Source organism: Psammomys obesus, unplaced genomic scaffold, assembly GCF_907164565.1.
Source record: "Psammomys obesus unplaced genomic scaffold, mPsaObe1.curated_primary_1811, whole genome shotgun sequence".
In the NCBI taxonomy this organism is placed as follows: Eukaryota; Metazoa; Chordata; class Mammalia; order Rodentia; family Muridae; genus Psammomys; species Psammomys obesus.
The window spans coordinates 19,050,365-19,070,970 of record NW_026585894.1 but is presented as its reverse complement, the minus strand read 5'-3'; the positions used below and the strand labels follow the sequence as shown (position 1 = coordinate 19,070,970).

Sequence of the window (20,606 nt, the reverse complement as noted above, 5' to 3'; positions counted from 1 at the left end):
TTATAGCTGTGATACTGAAGTACACAGAAGCTCCAAATATGTTTTATATGTCATGCTGTATATTTGATTTTGAATGTCTTAAGCCAGGTTATGAGTAGAAATGAGTAGGCAGTCTCTCAAAGAGACTGAGTAGGAACTTTGACTGTCTTAGGTGATATTTCCATTTTAGTATTCATGGGCTGTTATGGGCAATGTGAGAGTGGTGAAAATTAAGATAAAGAATCAGTTTCTCAATCTAGTGCCACATTAGACTCAATCACAATTTTTTTTTGCCCTTTTTTTTTATCTTTTTTTGTTTTTAAAGTACATGTGTATAGCCTGATCCCACCTGATGTCGAACCTAGACATTAGCACTACTAAAAGTACCTCTTGAAAAAGAGCAGAGGTTTTCTAATGAATATGGAATTAAAGTTTTGATTGTATTCTGTGTACTTTTGTTAGGTTGGAAAGAATGCTTGTTATTAAGTGTTTGAGACCTGTTGCCTTGATAGGGCCCCAGGAGTGCTTGCAATGAAAAATCTTATCAAAAGAGGAAAGCTAAGGTTATTTGATGAATTAAGTTATATTGGATTAGTAGGTTATACACTTTATTCTTCATAAAGAGAAATACCGACAAAAAGGTTTAATGGGATTTGAGGTCTTTTGGTTTGGGAATGAGGATGGTACATAATAGAGCATGGATTTCTCATAATTACAAAATCTGAAATCTAAGGTCTAGTTGTTAAATTTGCTTGTTTTTTTATTTTTATTTTTTAAGGTTGAGATGTATGTGTATGAGAAAGGAGTGGGAGAGAGAGGAGAAAGTGTGTGTGGTCTTTGTTAGATGAGTGGTTTTAAAATTTACAGGTCAGTTTGTGGTTTATTCCTGAGTTACATGCTTTTGCAACGTATTTAAAGGCACTAGCCATTAAGGAGAGTTTGCTCCATTCCATGATTTAACCAAGTGGCAGCTAACTTCTTGATACATACTGTCTTTGAAGTCAGTTCCAGGAGAAAATTGAAATACTACATGGTATAGCTAAACGTGTGTTTTTTCTGGTATAAATAGCTACAGTACCATTATTTTAAATTGAACATAATAATGAAGCTTTAGCTTTTTACTTCTCATTTATATACTCATGCTCTCTTGACCTGATTTACTGGTGATCCTAAATTTGAACAGTTTCATGCTTGTTATATCTAAAATAAAATGTTCTCTTTTCCCTTCTACTTGGTAGGTTATGCAATGGTCTCTGCAAGATGTTTTATTCTTGAATTGGAGCTTTTTAAGACTGACAAATGCTGGTACTTCATCTTCTATAAGTGGACTATAATTTCTTTTCTTAAGACAACTACATAAGCAGACAAAATTGCAAAGATCTGCCCTGTGTCGAGTATGACAGCCACGACTCGTGGCTCTCCAGTTGGAGGGAATGACAACCAGGGCCAAGCTCCTGATGGACAGTCTCAGCCCCCCCTCCCACAGAATCAGGTAAGAAATTAAAGCTACTAGTTAAAGCCACATAAGTATGTCTTACATATTCTTGAATGCTGAATAAGGAAACTATGATTTTATGGCTGTTAATGGTAAAATAGTCATAAAATATTTCTTAAAAAGTAAATACAGGTCTTCAGCAGAAATCAAAAACTCAAGTGCTGAAAGCAACGTTGGGTGTTCCACCCTCCCCATGTACCCCATCCCATTTTTAAATGTCTTATACTGCCAGTCTTCAATAAAGTGAATGATTTAAGCACTCTGTCAATTCTGGAAGAAACCATTGTACGATTTAGTATAGTACCTCCATTTTGTATTCCATATACATAAAATCATAAAGAGGATGAACTGAAGTCTTGAACTGGTGTTCAAATTTCACCTTTGTACCATACTAGCTTTATGACTAGGTAAATCACATCATCTCTAATCTTGTATCTTCATTGTACAGTAGGGATAACAGTAATAGAGCTTCATAGCATTTTTTGAGGATCAAGTAAAATAATGCTTATCAAGATGTAAGCGTAGGGACTGGTTTCAGTATTTTGCTTGCCCTACAGCTGTTAAGGTAATACTATTTTCCTGTTTTCTCCCTCAGTTTATATAAAGTTCCTGGTTCTTCTGATTCTGGTTCCCCCCATTGAAAGATTTTAGTAGGAAGATTTTACTAGTAATGAAACTTGATTTTGTAATCGAGTTTTCTATATAGATGAATCTTTTCTGTTTGAGACAGGATCTCTCTACATAGCCTTGGTTGTCCTAGAACTCACTCTGTAGACCAGGGTGTCCTCAAACTCAGATCCTTCTGCCTCTGCATCCCAGGAGCTGGGATGAAAGTTATATGCCACTATGCCCAACCTAGATACAGTGTTTTTTAAGGAGTGATTATTTTTTGTTGTTGTTGTTGTTGGGGGGTTGCTTCTGGAAGTGGGGGTTGATCTTCTGGTCAGTTTTGTCTACTTTATCTAGAGTGCCAGCTTTATTTAGATGGAGTTGTTTGCAGTACTGTTCATGCCCTAGGGTGTTGGGATGGAACTCAGGTCCTTTCTTGCATTGGCTAACTGTGTGCTCTAACTTGGAGCTGGTCCTCACTCCCCATCTTTAATATACTCCTTTCAGTTTTTTAAGTTTTTTTTTTTTTTTTAAGTTTTGGGTCGTGTAGCAGTGTCTTTGTTCATCTCTGGTACTGCTAATTTGTATTTTCTCGATCAGTCTTTCTAGGGGTTTTAAGAATTTCATTAATGCCCCCCCCATAAAAAAGCTTTTTGGACTTTGATAACTCCTCTCCCCCAAAACAGATCACACGCTCTTAACCCTTATCATCTTCTTCTTTACCTTATTTGGATTTGATTCCCTCGTCCCCCCTTTTCTCATATTTTCGAGGCAGGGCTTCACTGTGTAGCCTTGATTGTCCTGGAACCAGTTCTGTAGACCAGGGAACTTACAGAGATCATGTGCCTCTGCCTCTACTGAGGTGGGATTAAAGATTTGTGTCACCACTGCCCGTCTTGGATTTGATTTTTCTCGTTTTCGTCTCAAATTTACTTCAGCCTTTTCTAATATTTACAGTTTTATACTTTGAAGAATTAAATTAAATAACGCAAAAAGTAAGATTTCTGACAATGTGCAGCTTCTGTAGTACTGTTCATAAGTAAATTAGTTGAAGTTGTGTATACGTGAGTAACTGACATGCTCCTTACAGAGGTCCACATTTTTGTAGTTTATATGGGTAAGTTTTAAAGCATAAGTGTTATTATAGGTTACGTTTATTTTTTGTTTGAGGCTAGGTTCTTTTATTCAGCTATTACAGGTTATCTCTTCATTAGTCCGATAGAAAAGACGTTTTTCTCTCTCTGCCTCCCCCTGTCTCTGCCACTTGAGAGAAATGAGCAAGCCAGGTACCCAAATGTGTCAACTTTGTTAATTCATTTCCTTTTCAGTTCTCATTTTTAAGACATAAAATAGTAATATATGGTCACAAAACTTGTGGACATAAATTTGAAGGCCAGTATTCAAGCATAGTCAAAGGACTGTTTGATACCAGTGATTAATATTTTAAACCAGGATCTAGCTGTTAGTCATTTCCTTTTTTGCTTCATCACTTGTATTGTGTATGGATTCTAACCTCTTACTGCAATGTTCATGGCTTTGCAGGGCTTTCAGTGAAAATAAATCCTAGTTGTGAACATTATTGTCATTTTGAGACAGGATCTCTGACTGACTATGTAGCTTTGGCTGACCTGGAACCCTCTATGTAAGCCAGGCTGGCCTCAGTCTTAGAGAGCTCATGTTTCTGTTTCCCAAGTGCTGAGATTTAAAAGCATATATTACTTTTATTTTAAAATTACTTGATTTTTATTATAAGAGGTCTTAGGTTTGTGATACTAGTATTATATGTTATTCATACACATTCATCTGTTGAAGATGGCTGGTATTTGTTAAAAAAAGAATGATAGCAAATTACATTCTTGCCTATAGAATTATTCTTTTTACCTTAGAATTTCTGATTGTTTCTTACTGTTATAGACTATATTAGGGCTTTAATTATTTCACAAGATCTGATACTTTTGAACCACAAAGGATCAACCAAAGCTGTAATCAGTGTCCCCATAAGGGTTAGTTTTTTGTTTGTTTGTTTTGTTTTGTCTTTTTTTTCTTTATTTTTCCACAAGGCAGAGTTTCTCTGTGTAGCCTTGGCTATCCTAAAACTCACTTTGTAAAGCAGGCTAGCCTCAAATTCAGAGATCTGCCTGTTTCTGCCTCCCAAGTGCTGGGCATGTACTACCACACCTGACTAGTTTTGTTTTTTTTCTTTTTGTTATTTTTAATTATATGTGCAGATGTGCATCTATATGTGGCTACGTACCTAAAGAGGTGTAAGAACTCCCTGGAGCTGGTATCCAAGGTGTTTGTATACTGCCTAGTATGGGTGTACGAATTGAACTCTGGTCCTCTGGAAGAGCAGTGTGCATTCTTTTAACTGCTGCCCTTCAGACCTGGGCTTAGTTTCTCATAGGCTTTACATTTATTGACATAAAGGGACTTGAAAAAAATGAATAACTTGAGGGAGTCAGTTCTGCACCATGTGTGTTCTGAGTGTTTAATTTGAGTCATCAGGCTCAGCTGCAAGTTTGTTTGTTTGTTTATTTTGAACTTACTAGGCCATCTTGCTGGCTCATAAAGGGCATTTCTCTATTTTTTTCTTTTCCCCGTTTCGTGATAGGGTTTCTCTGTGTAGCCTTGGCTGTCCTGGAACTCACTCTGTCGACCAGGCTAGCCTTGAACTTAGATATCTGCCTGTCTCTGCCTCTCAAGTGCTGGGGTGTGAGCCGTCACTGTGGCTTAAAGGGAATGCCTTAATCAAAATTTCAGCATTAAAATCTCTGCCTATAGAAGCATTTTTTTTATAATTTATTTTTATTCTATGTACATTGGTATTCTGCCTGCATGTGTTCTGCCTGCATGCATGTGGATGTCAGATCGCCTGGAGCTGAAATTATAGACAGTTGTGAGCTGCCATGTGGGTGCTGGTAATTGAACTCAGTCCTTTGGAAGAACAGTCACTGCTGTTAACTGCTGAGCCATCTCTCCAGGTTCTATAGAAGCAATTTTAAGACTCAGAGTATGTCATAAAAATCAGTAAGAAGAAGTGGGATGAACATTCCCCAGATGTGGTATCTGAGAAGGTTCTAAATTATAATTTGGCAATATGTGCCAGTAGCTTAAGAGAAATTGTCTATACTGTTGTAGTTAATATCTAGTATCCTAAGGAGAAACTTGTTTTTTATAAGATTTATACCTGACAAAGATTCATTACATTACATTAATTAATACAATGCTGAAAATTTTGACTACTTTGATGTTGAACAGTAAAGGACAGATAATAGTCTCAGTTTTATTGAAAATGTATGCTTCCATGGACAATTTTTGTCTAGCTCATAAAAAGATCATAAGGAGGTAATTAAAATGCCATTGCTGGTATTTCATTTGTTAGTATGGTATCATAGATGTTTAAGATTGTTTTTGTCTGCATTTTCTTTGAGCATGTAAATATACTGGACAAGGATTTTGTTGGCTGTTTAAAACATTATGTATTTAAAATAGCTATTTGTATAGGAATTCTCTGCTGACCTAGCTGTGTGGTAACTGCAGTGTTTTCCATTTTGTAAAATTTTATGCTACTAGCATTTTTTTTTTTTTTACATCTCTTAGCATTTGGATGTATGTGTTAACTTCTGTAATTTTTTAATTTTTAATCAAGACTTCATCACCTGATTCTTCTAATGAAAATTCCCCTGCAACTCCTCCTGATGAGCAAGGTCAAGGTGATGCCCCTCCTCAGATTGAAGAGGAGGAACCTGCGTTTCCACATACTGACTTGGCAAAGCTAGATGATATGATCAACAGGTCAGTTGGTTTTGTTTCTAATGTGTAATGTATAAGAAAACCAAGGTTTTATGTATACTGGGTAAGCTTTCTGTATGCTGGGTAACGCAAACACATCGAGAAATGTGCTGCCTTAATCTTCCATCATAGTTACTGCCAAGTACTTTATAACTTGCATTTCTTGGTGGAGCTAATGAAAAGGAGCAAGATCATCAGTAAAATTCAAATTACCCTAGCTGTATGTTTCCAAAGTAGAACTGTTTATGTTGTAGTTTGCCTTTTTAAGAGTTGGTGAAGCATTTCAGTTGGCATGTTGCTTTTTGACTGACTTTTAATAATAACTCTACAGTAGCCCTGAAGCAAACCAGGTCATAAGGAGTTTCAGTTTACCTTTGATGCCGACTCAAGAGACACTTTTTGTTGTTCTTGAAAATGAGGTTTGTAAGGTGTTGTTTAGGTAAGAAAAGGCTGTAAAGAAAGAAAAGAGCATGTCAAAAACCAAAACAAAACCACATCTGAGTGTGATTTTCACTGGGCAGTGTGAGCTCAATAAGGACCCTGTAAAAAGTGGGCACTGGAGCAATGCCTTGGCTATTAAGAGCGCTTGCTGCTGTTGCAGTGGACCTGGGTTCACTGCTTGGTCTCCATAGGGCAGCTCATAGCTGTTGTCTTCATTCCTTATCCAGGGAGTCTGATGGCCTCTTCTGGCCCCTGAAGGCACCAAGCATACATGCAGATACAATACCCATATATACAAAGCAAACTAATTAAAAATGAGAACATTTAAAAAATAATGAAAATTCACTTTTCTTCTAGGCGCTTTGCCTTACTTTTTTGTATTTTTACTTAATAAAAGTCAAAACTACTATGTATACACACAGGGAAATAATTTTTTCGCATTAAAAAAAAGAGTTGTCTGAGTTGTCCTTGGTGATTCATGTCTTTAATCCCAACACTTGGGGAGGCAGAGGCAGAGGCAGGCAGATTTTTGTGAGTTCAAGGCCAGCCTGTTCTACAGAGTGAATTCCAGGACAGTCAGAGCCACATAGTGAGACCTTGTATAGAAATAACACACAAAAATCTGAATTCCTTAGTACTAAGTATGCATTATTTAGCATAAACTATGTTGTGTGTTATATAGTAAATAGATTAAATTTCTCTAACCCCTCCCTTACATTCCTAGCTTTATTCTTCCTCTTCACATATTTGAACCAAAAACGGTTTTTAACCATTATGGGTACATTTTTATATTGCATTTTTGTTAATTACCATGTATGTATTGAGTTTTCTACAAATAAAAAAATCTTAGTATAATTTTGTTGTCTTAAATTGTTGCATTTCTTTGGTGTATTCCAACTGGTTTATGTTAAAAGGAGCATTTAAGAAAAACAAGTAGCAGCCTGTAGTAATCACATGCAATGAACTATTTATAAATCAATGTTAGGAATATTTATAATGGTCCCCGATCTCAACAGCAAAGATAACATAAAAGAAAGATGCTTTTGTTACATTTCAGTTTTGGCTGGTGGTTTGTAAACTATGTAGACTAGACACTAAGTTGCATTAAAAACAATTCTCTATGGAAGAAAAATGCAAAGGATGTTTGTAAATAAATGATGGGTAGTTATTTTTTTTCTAATAAGTTATTAATGGTGTGCTTTTATTAATTGGGCAAGAGTAGTTGTGGGCATTTCACCAGCGTTTAGCATAGTTTTCATTGGTTGGATAGAAGGTTGCCTTTTTTGGTGGAACCATTGGTTGAATTAAATGGCGAAGGCTTTCAGGAAAGACTATGAAAACAATGCATGGCCTGATGGTTGGGTCCACACTGAGACTTTTATCTAAAGGCTGCATCACCTGTGGATTCTGGTGAGAAAATGTTGATGGATTATGAAGCATAAATCATTCTTGGCCTCCTGAGTTTTTTGTTCTTTGTAAGGAAGTTTAACATTTCTTCTAATCTGAATCCTGAAAGCCCTCTACTGTGAAGTTTTCATAATGCCTCTGTGATGCCTATCTTTTTTAAATATTTATTTTAGTGTTCTTCCTGCATGCCAGAAGAGGGTACCAGTTCTCACTATAGATGGTTATGAGTTAGGCTCCATGTGGTTGCTAGGAATTGACCTTTGAAGAGCAGCCAGTGTTCTTAACACTGTGAGCCATCTCTCTAGCCCGTAGTTGATATTTATTAAAGTTTATTTTATATTACTTTTTAAAAGGCTGCTTGTGGAGACAAATGATACTTAATTAAAAAAAAATTTAGCCAGCCCCACTGTTTTTATATTTAATGATATTTTAGTTAATATTTAATATTTTCATAGTAAAATAATTGTAATTAGTAACTGATTATAGTACCTCTTTTACTTAGTGCATAACCAAGTAAGCCTTTTTATTTTATAAATTCCTAGGCCTCGTTGGGTTGTTCCAGTTTTGCCGAAAGGGGAATTAGAAGTGCTTTTAGAAGCTGCTATTGATCTTAGTAAGAAAGGTATGTCTCAGTGTGTCATGCTTTTCTAAATACCTACTGCTAGATAAATTTTCATTTTATTCCTGAAAACTAATTTTCTTGTTAAAACACAGCGAGTTTATATAATCTTACAAATAGATCTCACATTCTTTTAAAAAGGACAACCCTCAAGAGTGTTATACAAAAATTGTATTATAATTATATTTCTGAAAAGTCCATGTTCAGTGATTTAAAACAGGACCCACATGGCAGCTCACAACTGTAACTGATTCCCTCACACAGACATGCATGCAGGCAGAACACAAATGCACATAAAAAAGAGAGAAAAACAAAGACAACCTCAATTGTTTGGCTGGCAAGATGACCTGGTAACCTGATTTCAAGGTGGAAGGAGCAAACTGATTCCAGAGTTGTCCTCTGACCCCCAGATGTCCTCCATGGCACATCTTCCTTAACATCATACATATGTGCATGAACATACACAAATAATGCATTTTTAAGAAAGACAATAGGTTCTTGGAAGAAGAAAGAGATGTATAGATAGTAAAATAAAGAAGACAAAATAATTCATCTTTCTTGGTGATTTAGAGAAGAGTAAGATGTGAGTGGATGCTAAGTACATAGTTCAAACATTTCAAAAATTATAGAATATAAAACTTAATGCTATTTTCAGAACAAAATGCTATGAAATATTTAGAGTGTTACATGGTAATGACCATTTTTTTCTTTAAGATAGAGTCATAATTTGTAGCAATTTGTTTATTTTTATTTTAGTTTTACTTTATTGGTGATTAAACCTAACATCTTGTACATGTTAGACTAGCTGCCCTTGCAATGAGCTGTATTATATCCCTAGTCCTGAGTTGTTACATGTTAGACTAGCTGCCCTCGCAATGAGATACATCTCCATCCCTGAGTTATTATCATAATTTAAAATTTGATTTAGGGGTTCTGAAGGAGGTAGTCAAGCAGTTAGTTATGAATCTTGCTGTTTTTGGAGAGGAGACCCAGGTTTGGATCCTTAACACCCATGACTGATGGCCCACAACCGTAGCTAGCTGCTGGCAATCAGCCACCCTCTTCTGACCTCATACCTGCATTCAATATTGTATACACTCAGGTCCTTACATACACGTATCTAAATTTTTCTTTAAATAGTAATTCTACGTTAAGTTTTCTTTCTGACATACAGAAACTTTAACAATAGTGTTATGATAATGCTATAAGCTTTTTTGTTTCTAGATGTACTCTGCAACTGCTAGCCTGTCATCCAGGTTTCCGATTACTTAAGTCTTTCATACCATATTGTTGAGCATTATTATTATTATTTTTTATTTCTTAGGCCTTGATGTTAAAAGTGAAGCATGTCAGCGATTTTTCCGAGATGGGCTAACAATCTCATTTACAAAAATCCTTACAGATGAAGCAGTTAGTGGCTGGAAGTTTGAAATACATGTGAGTTTTCCATTTGACTTTTAGAAACCAGATTATATAGTGACCCTTTGGATGGGAAGGACAAGTATGTGTGTATTATAGGTATATTTGGCTTTTTGGAGTATAAACGTGTAAGTTCTAAAGTAATTTCATAGTAAACCATGTCTTTTGGAGGCAACTTGGGCATTAAAATTAGTGTAAGATTTTTTTGATCTTTTTCCCTGGCTCTCCAGTGCCTTGTGACCTTAGGTAGTTCACTGCATTTTATCAAAAATCTGATGCTGTCAGTTGTAAGATGTACCACTATTTTATGTATTAAAGAAGGTAAAATGCCAAAGAAGGGGAAAATACAACGCATGTTTATGGCACCAGAAAAGTCAGTATTGTAGAAATAATGAGAAACAAACTCACTGTGTAGAAAAGACAGCAAAGAAACATACATATTTTAGTTTGGGCACCTAAAACTCTTGAGTATTTAAATCCTGAGCTACTGTTTAAACTGTTCTATAGTCTAAATTCAATTTATGGTTGTCGTCCCTTTTAAGTAAAGCTACTTACAATGATTGCAGGTCCCTAATATCCAAATGATGAACAGAGGAAAAACAAATACTTTAATATTTAGTTTTAGGGAGCAAACAGATTTTACTTCAAGAGCTAAAGAAGTTGTTCTGTACTAATATGCTGAAAATGCTACAAACCTGTTAACTTGTTTCGCTGTGGAAATAGTCCTAAAACTTGTTTCCCTGTGGAAATAGTCCTAAAACTTGTTTCGCTGTGGAAATAGTCCTAAAACAAGATGTTTCTGTGGTCTGAATGTTTTTTCAATTACAACCATGGGGTAAAAGGTCCAACATCTGGTTTAGGTTTAAAAATACAGAGCTTGGCATTGTATATCCTTTCATCTGGGATAACTGATACATCACTTCAATTTCAGAAAACTGGGAATTTGTTTCTTGTCTGAAAACATAGAGCAGATTTTGGCAACTCATAGTGCCTTCTTCATTTTTAAGCAGGTAGATTTTTGAAAGCAAATCAACTTGGTCATAGTTCTTGTGGGTTAAATATAATTCAATTAATCAGTATAAAAAATGGAGAGCTCATTAAAGATAGTTGGGGTTACAAATTCTGTTAAATTGCAATGTTTTCACATTCTAAATCACCTTTCTCCCATATATAACAGAGATGTATTATTAATAATACTCATCGCCTGGTGGAGCTGTGTGTGTCTAAGTTAGCCCAAGACTGGTTTCCACTTCTAGAACTTCTTGCCATGGCCTTAAATCCTCATTGCAAATTCCATATCTACAATGGTACACGTCCGTGTGAATCAGTGTCCTCGAGTATTCAGTTGCCTGAAGATGAGCTCTTTGCACGTTCTCCAGACCCTCGATCACCAAAAGTGTGTTGGTTTGTTCTTTTCAAATTTAAATACTGTTTGTTCTACCATAGAACTTTAATCATGTTAATGTGGCAAAAGAGTGATTTAATTACAGTCTGAAAGATTTCTGCATTATGGCTTGAATTCTTTATTTTGTACCAAACTCTTTTATTATTCCTATTACTAATTAGTTTTTCTGTGTAATAATTGTTGAGATCTGACAACTGAATACGCTTTGAGATTTTAAATGAAAATATATAGCACTTGGAGATGTTTTATATTGTCGTTGCATTAACTATAGTTTATTTTACTTAGCCTAGAAATAGTCATAGTTTGGGTTACTATTTTACACTCTCTTTATAATAATATTAGAGATTATGATTGATTAAAAACCCCAAGTTTGCATTAATAAGGCCATAATGATTTTGCCTATTCTAAGTTTTTAACTCCAAAATAGATATATGCTATACATGCTTAATATACAATAAAAGTAAAATAATAGAAATTATAAAATAGAAGCAGGATAGTAAATCTTTGAAATTTTGCTAAAATATATACCTGAAAACATACACAATTCTTATAACAGTGTAAAGAGACTGTACTTGGTAGTTTTTTTTACTGTACCCTTCAAAATTTATACTTTTATAATTTATACTTTTTTTAGTAAGTCTAGGAATAACACAATTTCCAAATTTAAACTTTAAGGATACCCTTTTTTTTCAAGATTTATTTATTTTAATTTCATGTGCATGAGTAATTTACCTACATGTATGTATTTACACCGTGTGCAAACCTGGTGCTCTTCAGAGGCCAGAAGAGAGCATTGATGTTCTGGAACTGGAGTTACAGAGCTTTGTAGCTTTGTTAGTCACTATGTTGGTACTTAGAAGTGAACCCAGTTCCTCTGTAAGAGCAGTCAATGCTTAAGAGCTGAGCCACCTATCCCTATGGACAAACCAGTTTAAGATTGTGGGTTTCCCTTCCCCCTCCCCTTTCTGTTTTTTGAGACAAGGTTTCTCTTGTGGCCTTGGCTATCCTGGACTCTATGGACCAGGCTGCCTCCTTAGTGCTGGGACTACAGGTGTGTGCTACCATGCCTGCCTTTTTTTTTTCCTTTTTCTAACCAACCAAAAATAAATAAATAAAGTCATATGTACAGTGTTTAGTTTAATAGAGCTTGAAATCACTAGCAATGTGTTAAATTCAGAACTTATTTTTCTATTTCACAGTGTTGCCACTAGATGGCTTGTTCCATTGAGTAGGATCTTTACAATCAAAAGTTCTCTGTAGCTAGGCATGGTAGCATACACGTTTAATCCCCCGAGTCTGAAGCAGGTGGATCTCTGACCTAGCTTCGTCTACAAAGGGAATTCCAAGACAGCCAGGACTTTGCAGAGAAGGGACGTGTATGTGTGTGTATGTGTTGGGGTGGGGATCTGTCTATATAGTCTCCAAATTGTAAGTTACCTTACTATGTGATACTTCATTTTCCAATTTTTTTTCTCAGTGGGTCACTAATCTACTGCCTTAAAAGGCTCACAGAAAATAACTTGATAAAACATGGCTAATTCGAAGTTTTGGAATGGCTTCTGGCTAAAAATAACTTTTTATGTATTTGAAATCTGATTCTTACACAAAAAATGTCAAAAGACAGACTTTCAAACAAAAACTGTCAAAAAAGACAGACTTTCAAAAAGCCTTTGAGTTTGTGGGTTTATGTGTGTTACTTTTAATTGTGGTTGTAATCCATATTCTTGGAAGTTAACTACTCTACTGAAATCTGAGAAGTTTTGTGAGTTTTTTTTCATTTTTTAATCTATAAGTTATAAAAAGTTTAAATCTTCATGAAGTTAAAGAATTATCATGGATATATTATTAAAAATTTTTAGCTGTCCCTGTTTGGATGCAGGCACCTTGGTATAAAACCTAAAGAAGTGTTAATGACTTTATATTTTTTTCTTCTTACTTTACAAAGTTTGAGTATACTTTATGAGATGTTTGGAGCTAGAAGGATTTTAGATTTGTTTCTCCCTATATTTTTTAATTTTTACATAGATCACTAATGGAACACTTAATTCAAAAATTTGAAATGTATCATTGCTCAAAAAGCTTTTAGATTCTGGATTTTTAGGTTAGTAGGACTTAGCTTGTGGTGACAAAATTCAAATCATTGAAGATAGTTGATGAGAGTGAATTTTCTAAATTGTAAGTTAACTTACGATGATTAGTGACCTGTGTTGTTGATCTTTGAGAAGTTGCAAGTTATTGAGCTTCCAAGTCTGTTTTTCAGCCTTCCTACTTACTCCTAAACCAGAGTTGTGGCTAGGTTTTTACTTCCCACCCCCCAAATGTTGAACTCATGTGGCCTCAACATTTAGGCAATGACAGAACTAAACAATCCGAGCCTATGTGAGAACATAGTGCAATATTAACTGCATCATACCTCTGCCCCAGTGCTTTAAAGATAAGTGAGATAACTTGATTGTTTTACATCGAAAAACTTGATGAGTTAAAAGTGGGAAAGACCTCAGGTAAAATTCATGTATGGCATTTTTTGTTGTTTTACAACAGGACAGGATTTCTTACTATGTAGCTCTGGTCTCAGTATACAGTGATTTGCCTTCTGACTGCTGGGATTAAAGGTGTATGCCACTATGCCCAGCATGTATGCTATTCTTGTAAATGTGGGAAAAAACTATATTAAAAGAACATGCACATTCTAGGCTATGGAATCATTTAACAGTCTCAATAGTCTCATCCTAATAACAGAAAAAATTAAAAAGTTAATATTGTATAATTAATACGTACTTTTTTTTTATAAGTAATCCTCAAAGAGATCTGTTGAGCTGAACAGTTAGGGGCTTGGGTCAAGAGAGATGGCTCAGTGTTTAAAGAGATCTTGTTGCTTTTGTAGAGGAACTGGATTCAGTTCACAGTACCCACATGGTGGTTCACAGTCATCCTTAATTTCAACTCTAGTGAATCCAATGCTCTCTTCTGGCTTCTAGACACCCAAGCGTGTACTCACTGTAAACAGGAAAACACATAAAAAAATATACAAAAAGTTTAATGACCTAGAAATGGTCTTCTAAGAGCAAATTAAAACTTAGAATTTAGGTTGATGCAATTAGTTTATTGTTTTTGCTCATTAAAATAAATAATTAACGTTAAAATCTTCTATTTAGCATTCACCTGTTTTAAAAAAAATAGCTGTAGTTACTATTTTTGTTTAGGGTTGTTTTGTTCCTCTTACTGGCTTTAAAACACGGCCTCTCAAAGGGTGGCGAGTTGTTAAAAGGTTGTCTTAGTACTTAGCTTTCAAATGTATTGAATTCTCTTGTAACCATAGTTCATTTTAAGTTATTTTAGGTAGCAAACTTTATTAATAAATAAAATGGGAACCAAATGCATTCATATAAGTCAGCCAAAGGATCCAAAACATATACTATAGTATAATTGGGTGTACACCCAATTATGTTATTTATTCCACCTGCAATGCAAATTGTATATCAAACCCAATCCTTTGCTCATGGTAGATATTCCATTCCTGTAACATGTGGCTGAGTTTTAAACACTTTATGCTTCAAGATTATTCTATTTATATGGAAATTTTAAATATTTATAACTATAATAGGAATTTTTCTCAGAATATTAGATTATTAAATGTTTTTCTTTGATTTGTTATTTTTGGTTTTTAAACCCTTCTGTTTTTAGTTCTATTATTCATAGTTTTAATAAGGTGTATCAGATATTTTGGAAAGCCATATTATGTTCTCTTACAGTTGGATTGCTGAGATAGAAACATGGCTTTAATTCTTATCAGTGATGCTGATACCAGTGTGTTCCTGTAATATAATTCATGCTTGCTACTTAACACTGTTTCATCACAGGTGGATTACTGTGAATGTTTTGAAGCTTTTTCCAGAATGATTTGACATTAATTGGTTTAAAAATATCAGTTAAAATACTACTATATCTGTTCCTAAACGCCAAGAGAGTAAACTTCTTATTACTTATATTGCAGGGTTGGCTAGTAGATCTCCTCAACAAATTTGGCACTCTAAATGGATTCCAGATACTGCATGATCGCTTTATTAATGGATCAGCACTAAACGTTCAGATAATTGCAGCCCTTATTAAGTAAGTTACATTTTAAAGTGCAATGTTAATGTGCTATTGGTTTCTGATTTTATTTTAGGTCAATTCAGAAATAGTGTATGTGGGGCTGGCTGGAAAGATAGCTCAATGTTTAAGTTGCTGTTCTTTCAGATGATATGAATTTCATTCCCTGTACCTATATCAGGTGGCTCACAACTGTACCAGCTCCAGGGGATCAGACATCTCTGGCCTCTTGAGAGCACCTGTACTCAACACGCGCATACCTATTCAAAATGCGAATACACAACACTATTTGTTAATTGGATGTTTTTAGAAAAAACAATGGATGTATTATGAGAATTTACTAAATTGATTTTAAGAAATTAAATATTTACAAGAGTTTCTTTTTTCCTATCTTATTTCAGACCATTTGGACAGTGCTATGAGTTTCTCACTCTTAACACAGTGAAAAAGTACTTTCTTCCAATAATAGAAATGGTTCCACAGTTTTTAGAAAACTTAACTGATGAAGAACTGAAAAAAGAAGCAAAGAATGAAGCCAAAAACGATGCTCTTTCAATGATTATTAAATCATTGAAGAATTTAGCTTCACGAGTTCCTGGACAAGAAGAAACTGTAAAGAACTTAGAAATATTTAGGTTAAAAATGATACTTAGGTAAGTAAGTTCTTTATTTTTGTAAATAATGACATATATAAATTTTAGAATCCTATTACAACTGAATTTTTCTTACAGATTATTGCAAATTTCTTCTTTCAATGGAAAAATGAATGCACTGAATGAAGTTAATAAGGTGATATCTAGTGTATCATACTATACCCATCGTCATGGCAATGCTGAGGAAGAAGAGTGGCTCACAGCAGAAAGGATGGCTGTGAGTCTTTTTCACTTTTTTTTTTTTTAAAGTAAATACTCAAGCCCAGAATGGCTCTCACTAAAATAAGTAATGTTAGCATTCTAAATTAATGTTGAAAAGTGAATATTTTGATTGATTTACAACTTCGTTAATCTTGGAACTTTTTAAAGTAGCCTAATTATTTGTTGACTGAGTATGCCTTTGATAAATTTATTGTTGAATGTAATTATTATTGCTATAGAAATTGGGAAATTAAAATATAAGTAAGCTAGGGAAAGCATGAAACGTAATTGAAGAAAGGGCCTGTTCATTTGACCAGTGGCTTGAAAACACAAAAGACACAGATGCGTGTGGTGGGGCACAACTGGATTCCCAGCACTGGCGGTGCAGAGGCAGAAAGATTTGCTGTATACTTAAGGACAGCCAGTATTGAGACTCTGTCTCATGTATAGTAAGTATATGATATGATATATAGAATTCCACATAATATTCATATATAATTATTAGAATAAGAGCTAAACAAATTACTTTTTTATCTTGATTTTGAGAATTAGTTTTTAAAATACTTAAGTGTGTATCATTTTGGCATTAAATATATGAAAAGTTTATTTCCTGTATATATTTTATGTATGGTAGCTTTAATGAGTTAAGTCAGTATTTAAATTATAAAACCTATGTTATTCAAGTAAGTACATATGTGACAGTCATGAGACACCTGTAGCAAACCAATATCTTTACTTCCAAGAATCTTTTGTTAACAGTGGATATGATAAGAATGTGTTTTTTTTTTTTTTTAAATATGGAGCTCCTGTCCTGTTCCCTGTTTTCTCAATCTTCCATGGTCTCTCCTGTTTGCCTTTATGAATAAGGATTGATCATCTTACCCAGTGTTCTGCTTCTTGCTTAGCTTCTTTAGCTGTACAGATTTTATTATGTTTATCCTATATGTCCAATATCCACTTATGAGTGAGTATATACTGTGTATGTCTTTCTGCTTCTGTGGTACCTCACTCAGAGTGATCTTTTCTAGTTCCCACCATTTGACTGCAATTTTCATGATTTCCTTGTTTGTAATTGCTGAGTAGTATTCAATTGTGTAAATGTGCCACAATTTCTGTATCCATCCCTTTGTTGAGGGACATCTGGTTTGTTTCCAGATTCTGGCTCTTACGAATAAAGCTGCTACCAACATGGTTGAGCAGATGTCCTTTTTAAATACTGGAACATATTTTGGATGTATGCCTATGAGTGGTATAGTCTTGAAGTAGCACTATTCCTAATTTTCTGAGAAAGCGCCAGATTGTATTCCAAAGTAGTTGTACAAGTTTACATTCCTAGCAACAATGGAGGAGGGTTCCCCTTTCTCCACATCCTCTCCAGTATGTTTTTGTTTTTAATCTTAGCCATTCTGATTGGTGTAAGGTGGAATCCCCCGGTTGTTTTGATTTGCATTTCCCTGATGACTAAGGACGTTGAACATTTCTCTTAAGTGTTTCTCTGCATGCAATGTTCCTCTATTGAGAATTCTGTTTACCTCTGTACCCCATTTTTTAATTGGATTACTTGATTTGTTGCTGTTTAACTTCTTGAGTTCTTTATATATTCTGGATATTAGCCTTCTGTCAGATAAAGGTTGGTAAGATTCTTTCCCAGTCTGTAGGCTGCTGTTTTGTTCTGATAACAGTGTTTTTTGCTGTATAGAAGTTTTATGATGTCCCATTTATTGGGAAGACCAATACCCAGTAGGGTATTAAATTAGATGCTGAGACTCATAGCCATACTTTGGGGAAGAGTGCAGGGAATCTTATGAAAGAAGGGATGGATGGATAGAAAGACTTGGAGGGCACTGGAGCTCCAGAAGAAGAGCAACAGAACCAGTATGTCTGGGTCCAGGGGTCTTTTCTGAGACTGACACACCAACCTAGGACATTCATGAAGATAACCTAGAACCCCTGCATAGATGTAGCCCATGGCAGCTCAGTCTCTTTAGTGGGTGTTCTAGTAAGGGGAACATGCCTGTTTCTGACATGAGCTCAGTTGCAGGTACTTTTATTACCTCCCCCTGATGGGGGCGCACTGTTATTATGCCACAGAGGAATACAGTGCAGACAGTCCTTCTGAGACCTGATAGGCTAGGGTCAGAGGAAAGGGGAGGGGGACCTCCCATTTCAGTGGACCTGGGGAGTAGCATGTGAGGAGAAGAGGGAACAAGGATGGAATTTTGGGAGGGAACGAGAAAGGGGATACAGCTGGGATACAAAGTACATAAAGTGTAATAAATAAGAAAATATATAAAAAATATGTTCATGTTACAGCTCAGTGAGACCTTAGGTTTAGTTGTCAGCCAAAAGCAAAATACATGGCGGATATTTAGACCCTGAACATGGGGTAGGAGTTAAGGTGGTTGATGTCTAAATTTGTGTATGTTATATGCCTGTCTGCATTGGGAATGTTGCTAGTCCTTGAACAACAATATGACCCATCCTAAAGCATATAGAAAATGGCATTAAATGCATAATAATTTTTGTGTTAGTTTGACATTGCTATATATTTACTCTATCTTAGAATTTTTAAATTATCTTTTAACCTAATACTAAATTACTTCAAGGAATCTAAAATCTCCAAGGTTGGCTTTGTGCCTAAATCTTAGTGATTGTTGAATGTAAATGATATTTTTTTTTCAGTTAAATGCTGTAATATACTGATTTCAGCATTTATAACTTATAGAGATACTCCCCAATCGATTACTTCTATCTTTAATCCCAACACTTGAGGAGGAGGTAGGAAGATTTCAAATTTAAGAATACAAAACAAAATTCCATTTCACTGATGAAAGAGAAGAATTTACTATAAATGTTTTAAAGTAATGTTCTTTGACAATGTGTTCTTGTGCGCATATTTTGTAAATATGCTTAAGGATTCCTATATATTCTTAAGTTAACGTTATAGTACTTTTAAATTGAAAGTCTTTGTGGTTTAGTTTGTTTTGAAATCTGTTCTTTAAATTACATTTAGGAATGGATACAGCAGAACAACATTTTATCCATAGTTTTACGAGATAGTCTTCATCAACCACAATATGTAGAGAAACTAGAAAAGATACTTCGTTTTGTCATAAAAGAAAAAGCTCTGACCTTGCAAGATCTTGATAATATCTGGGCAGCACAGGTAAGGAATTTGAAACTTTTTAATAGCTTCTTAAAGATAATCTCCTAGAAACTTCCCGAAATTGTCAATGATGCTTGAATACTCAACAGGTCACATTTGGTAAAAGTTATAGAAGCAAAAAGTAAAATAATAGGGCAGCTGAGTGTGCTTGTTTGTATCTGCAATCTCAGTACACAGGAAGTAGAAATGAGACAATTATGTGTTGGAAGGTAGCTTAGGCTACAAAGCAAAAATTTGACACAAGGGCTAGGGATACATATAGCTCAGTGGCACACTGTACTTTCCTTAGTACCACAAAATAAAGTAATATTTGTTGAAAGAAAAACTACACATCATTCATTGATATTTTAATACACTTTGAAACCCTTCAGTATATTTAATCATAAAATTTTTTATTCCAAAAGACTCAAAACTTTTTAGAAGGATTAGCAACCCTTTTTTTTCAAGGTTTTAAGAGTCAGAAACTACTTATTGTTGAGATTTAATTCACAAGTCATTGGTTTTTTTTGTTTCGTATTGTTTATAGAAATACAGAAAATAGCTTTCCTTTTCAATATTTAAAGTTCCAGTTTGCAGAAAAAATAAATAATGTGTCTAATGTTGGACACTAAAGTATTAGTATATTCAATAAACTGTAATTTAAAGTTGATATGATTTTCTTTTTGTTAAAAGATGTATTTATTATACACAGTGTTTTGTCTGCTGGTACACCTGCACTCCAGAAAAGTGTCAGTAGATCTCATTATAGATGGTTTGGAGCTACAGTTTGGTTGCTGGGAATTGTACTCAGGACCTTTGGAAGAGCAGTCAGTGCTTGTAATCTCTCCTGCCCCTGTTGATAGGTTTTTCTAAAATGCATGTTAACTGTATATGCAGAAATGGAATTCTCAGATTTTATATCTAAGGAATTAATAGTTGAGAATTTATGTAAAGATTAAATGGAAATGCTGATAATTTCAGTTCATGTAATGTTTCTGTTGTTCACAGTCTGGTGTGCTATGTATCTTTTTATTTCTCAATAGGCGGGGAAACATGAAGCCATTGTAAAGAATGTACATGATCTACTGGCCAAATTGGCATGGGATTTTTCTCCTGAACAACTTGATCATCTTTTTGATTGCTTTAAGGTAATTAACATGGCAAAGTTATTACCATTTTATTTTTAGATAGAATTGATTCATTAGAAGCACAATTTGTTCTTAACCAACAAATAATTAATTAAAAAATCTCCTAAGACTGTGAAAGTTTGAAGGACTCTTGTCAGTGTTTCCTTCCATTTTCGTCTTTTCTTCCCTCTGTCCTTCCCTCCTCCCTTCTGTCCGTCCTTC

General features: G+C 34.7%; 1 protein-coding gene across 4 annotated transcripts in view; it reads left to right on the top strand.

Annotated features, from left to right (window-relative positions):
- Positions 1–20,606, top strand: part of Usp9x (ubiquitin specific peptidase 9 X-linked) — a 106,496-nt gene that overhangs the window by 21,979 nt on the left and 63,911 nt on the right. For all 4 annotated transcript variants that reach the window (XM_055599527.1, XM_055599525.1, XM_055599526.1 and 1 more), the window contains exons 2-11: positions 1,218–1,471; positions 5,733–5,878; positions 8,266–8,345; positions 9,667–9,779; positions 10,939–11,157; positions 15,161–15,276; positions 15,660–15,911; positions 15,990–16,128; positions 19,126–19,278; positions 20,301–20,405. In XM_055599527.1, coding sequence (XP_055455502.1) covers positions 1,376–1,471; positions 5,733–5,878; positions 8,266–8,345; positions 9,667–9,779; positions 10,939–11,157; positions 15,161–15,276; positions 15,660–15,911; positions 15,990–16,128; positions 19,126–19,278; positions 20,301–20,405 — 1,419 coding nt within the window. In that variant the 5' untranslated portion in view covers positions 1,218–1,375. The remainder of the gene's footprint in view (positions 1–1,217; positions 1,472–5,732; positions 5,879–8,265; positions 8,346–9,666; positions 9,780–10,938; positions 11,158–15,160; positions 15,277–15,659; positions 15,912–15,989; positions 16,129–19,125; positions 19,279–20,300; positions 20,406–20,606) is intronic.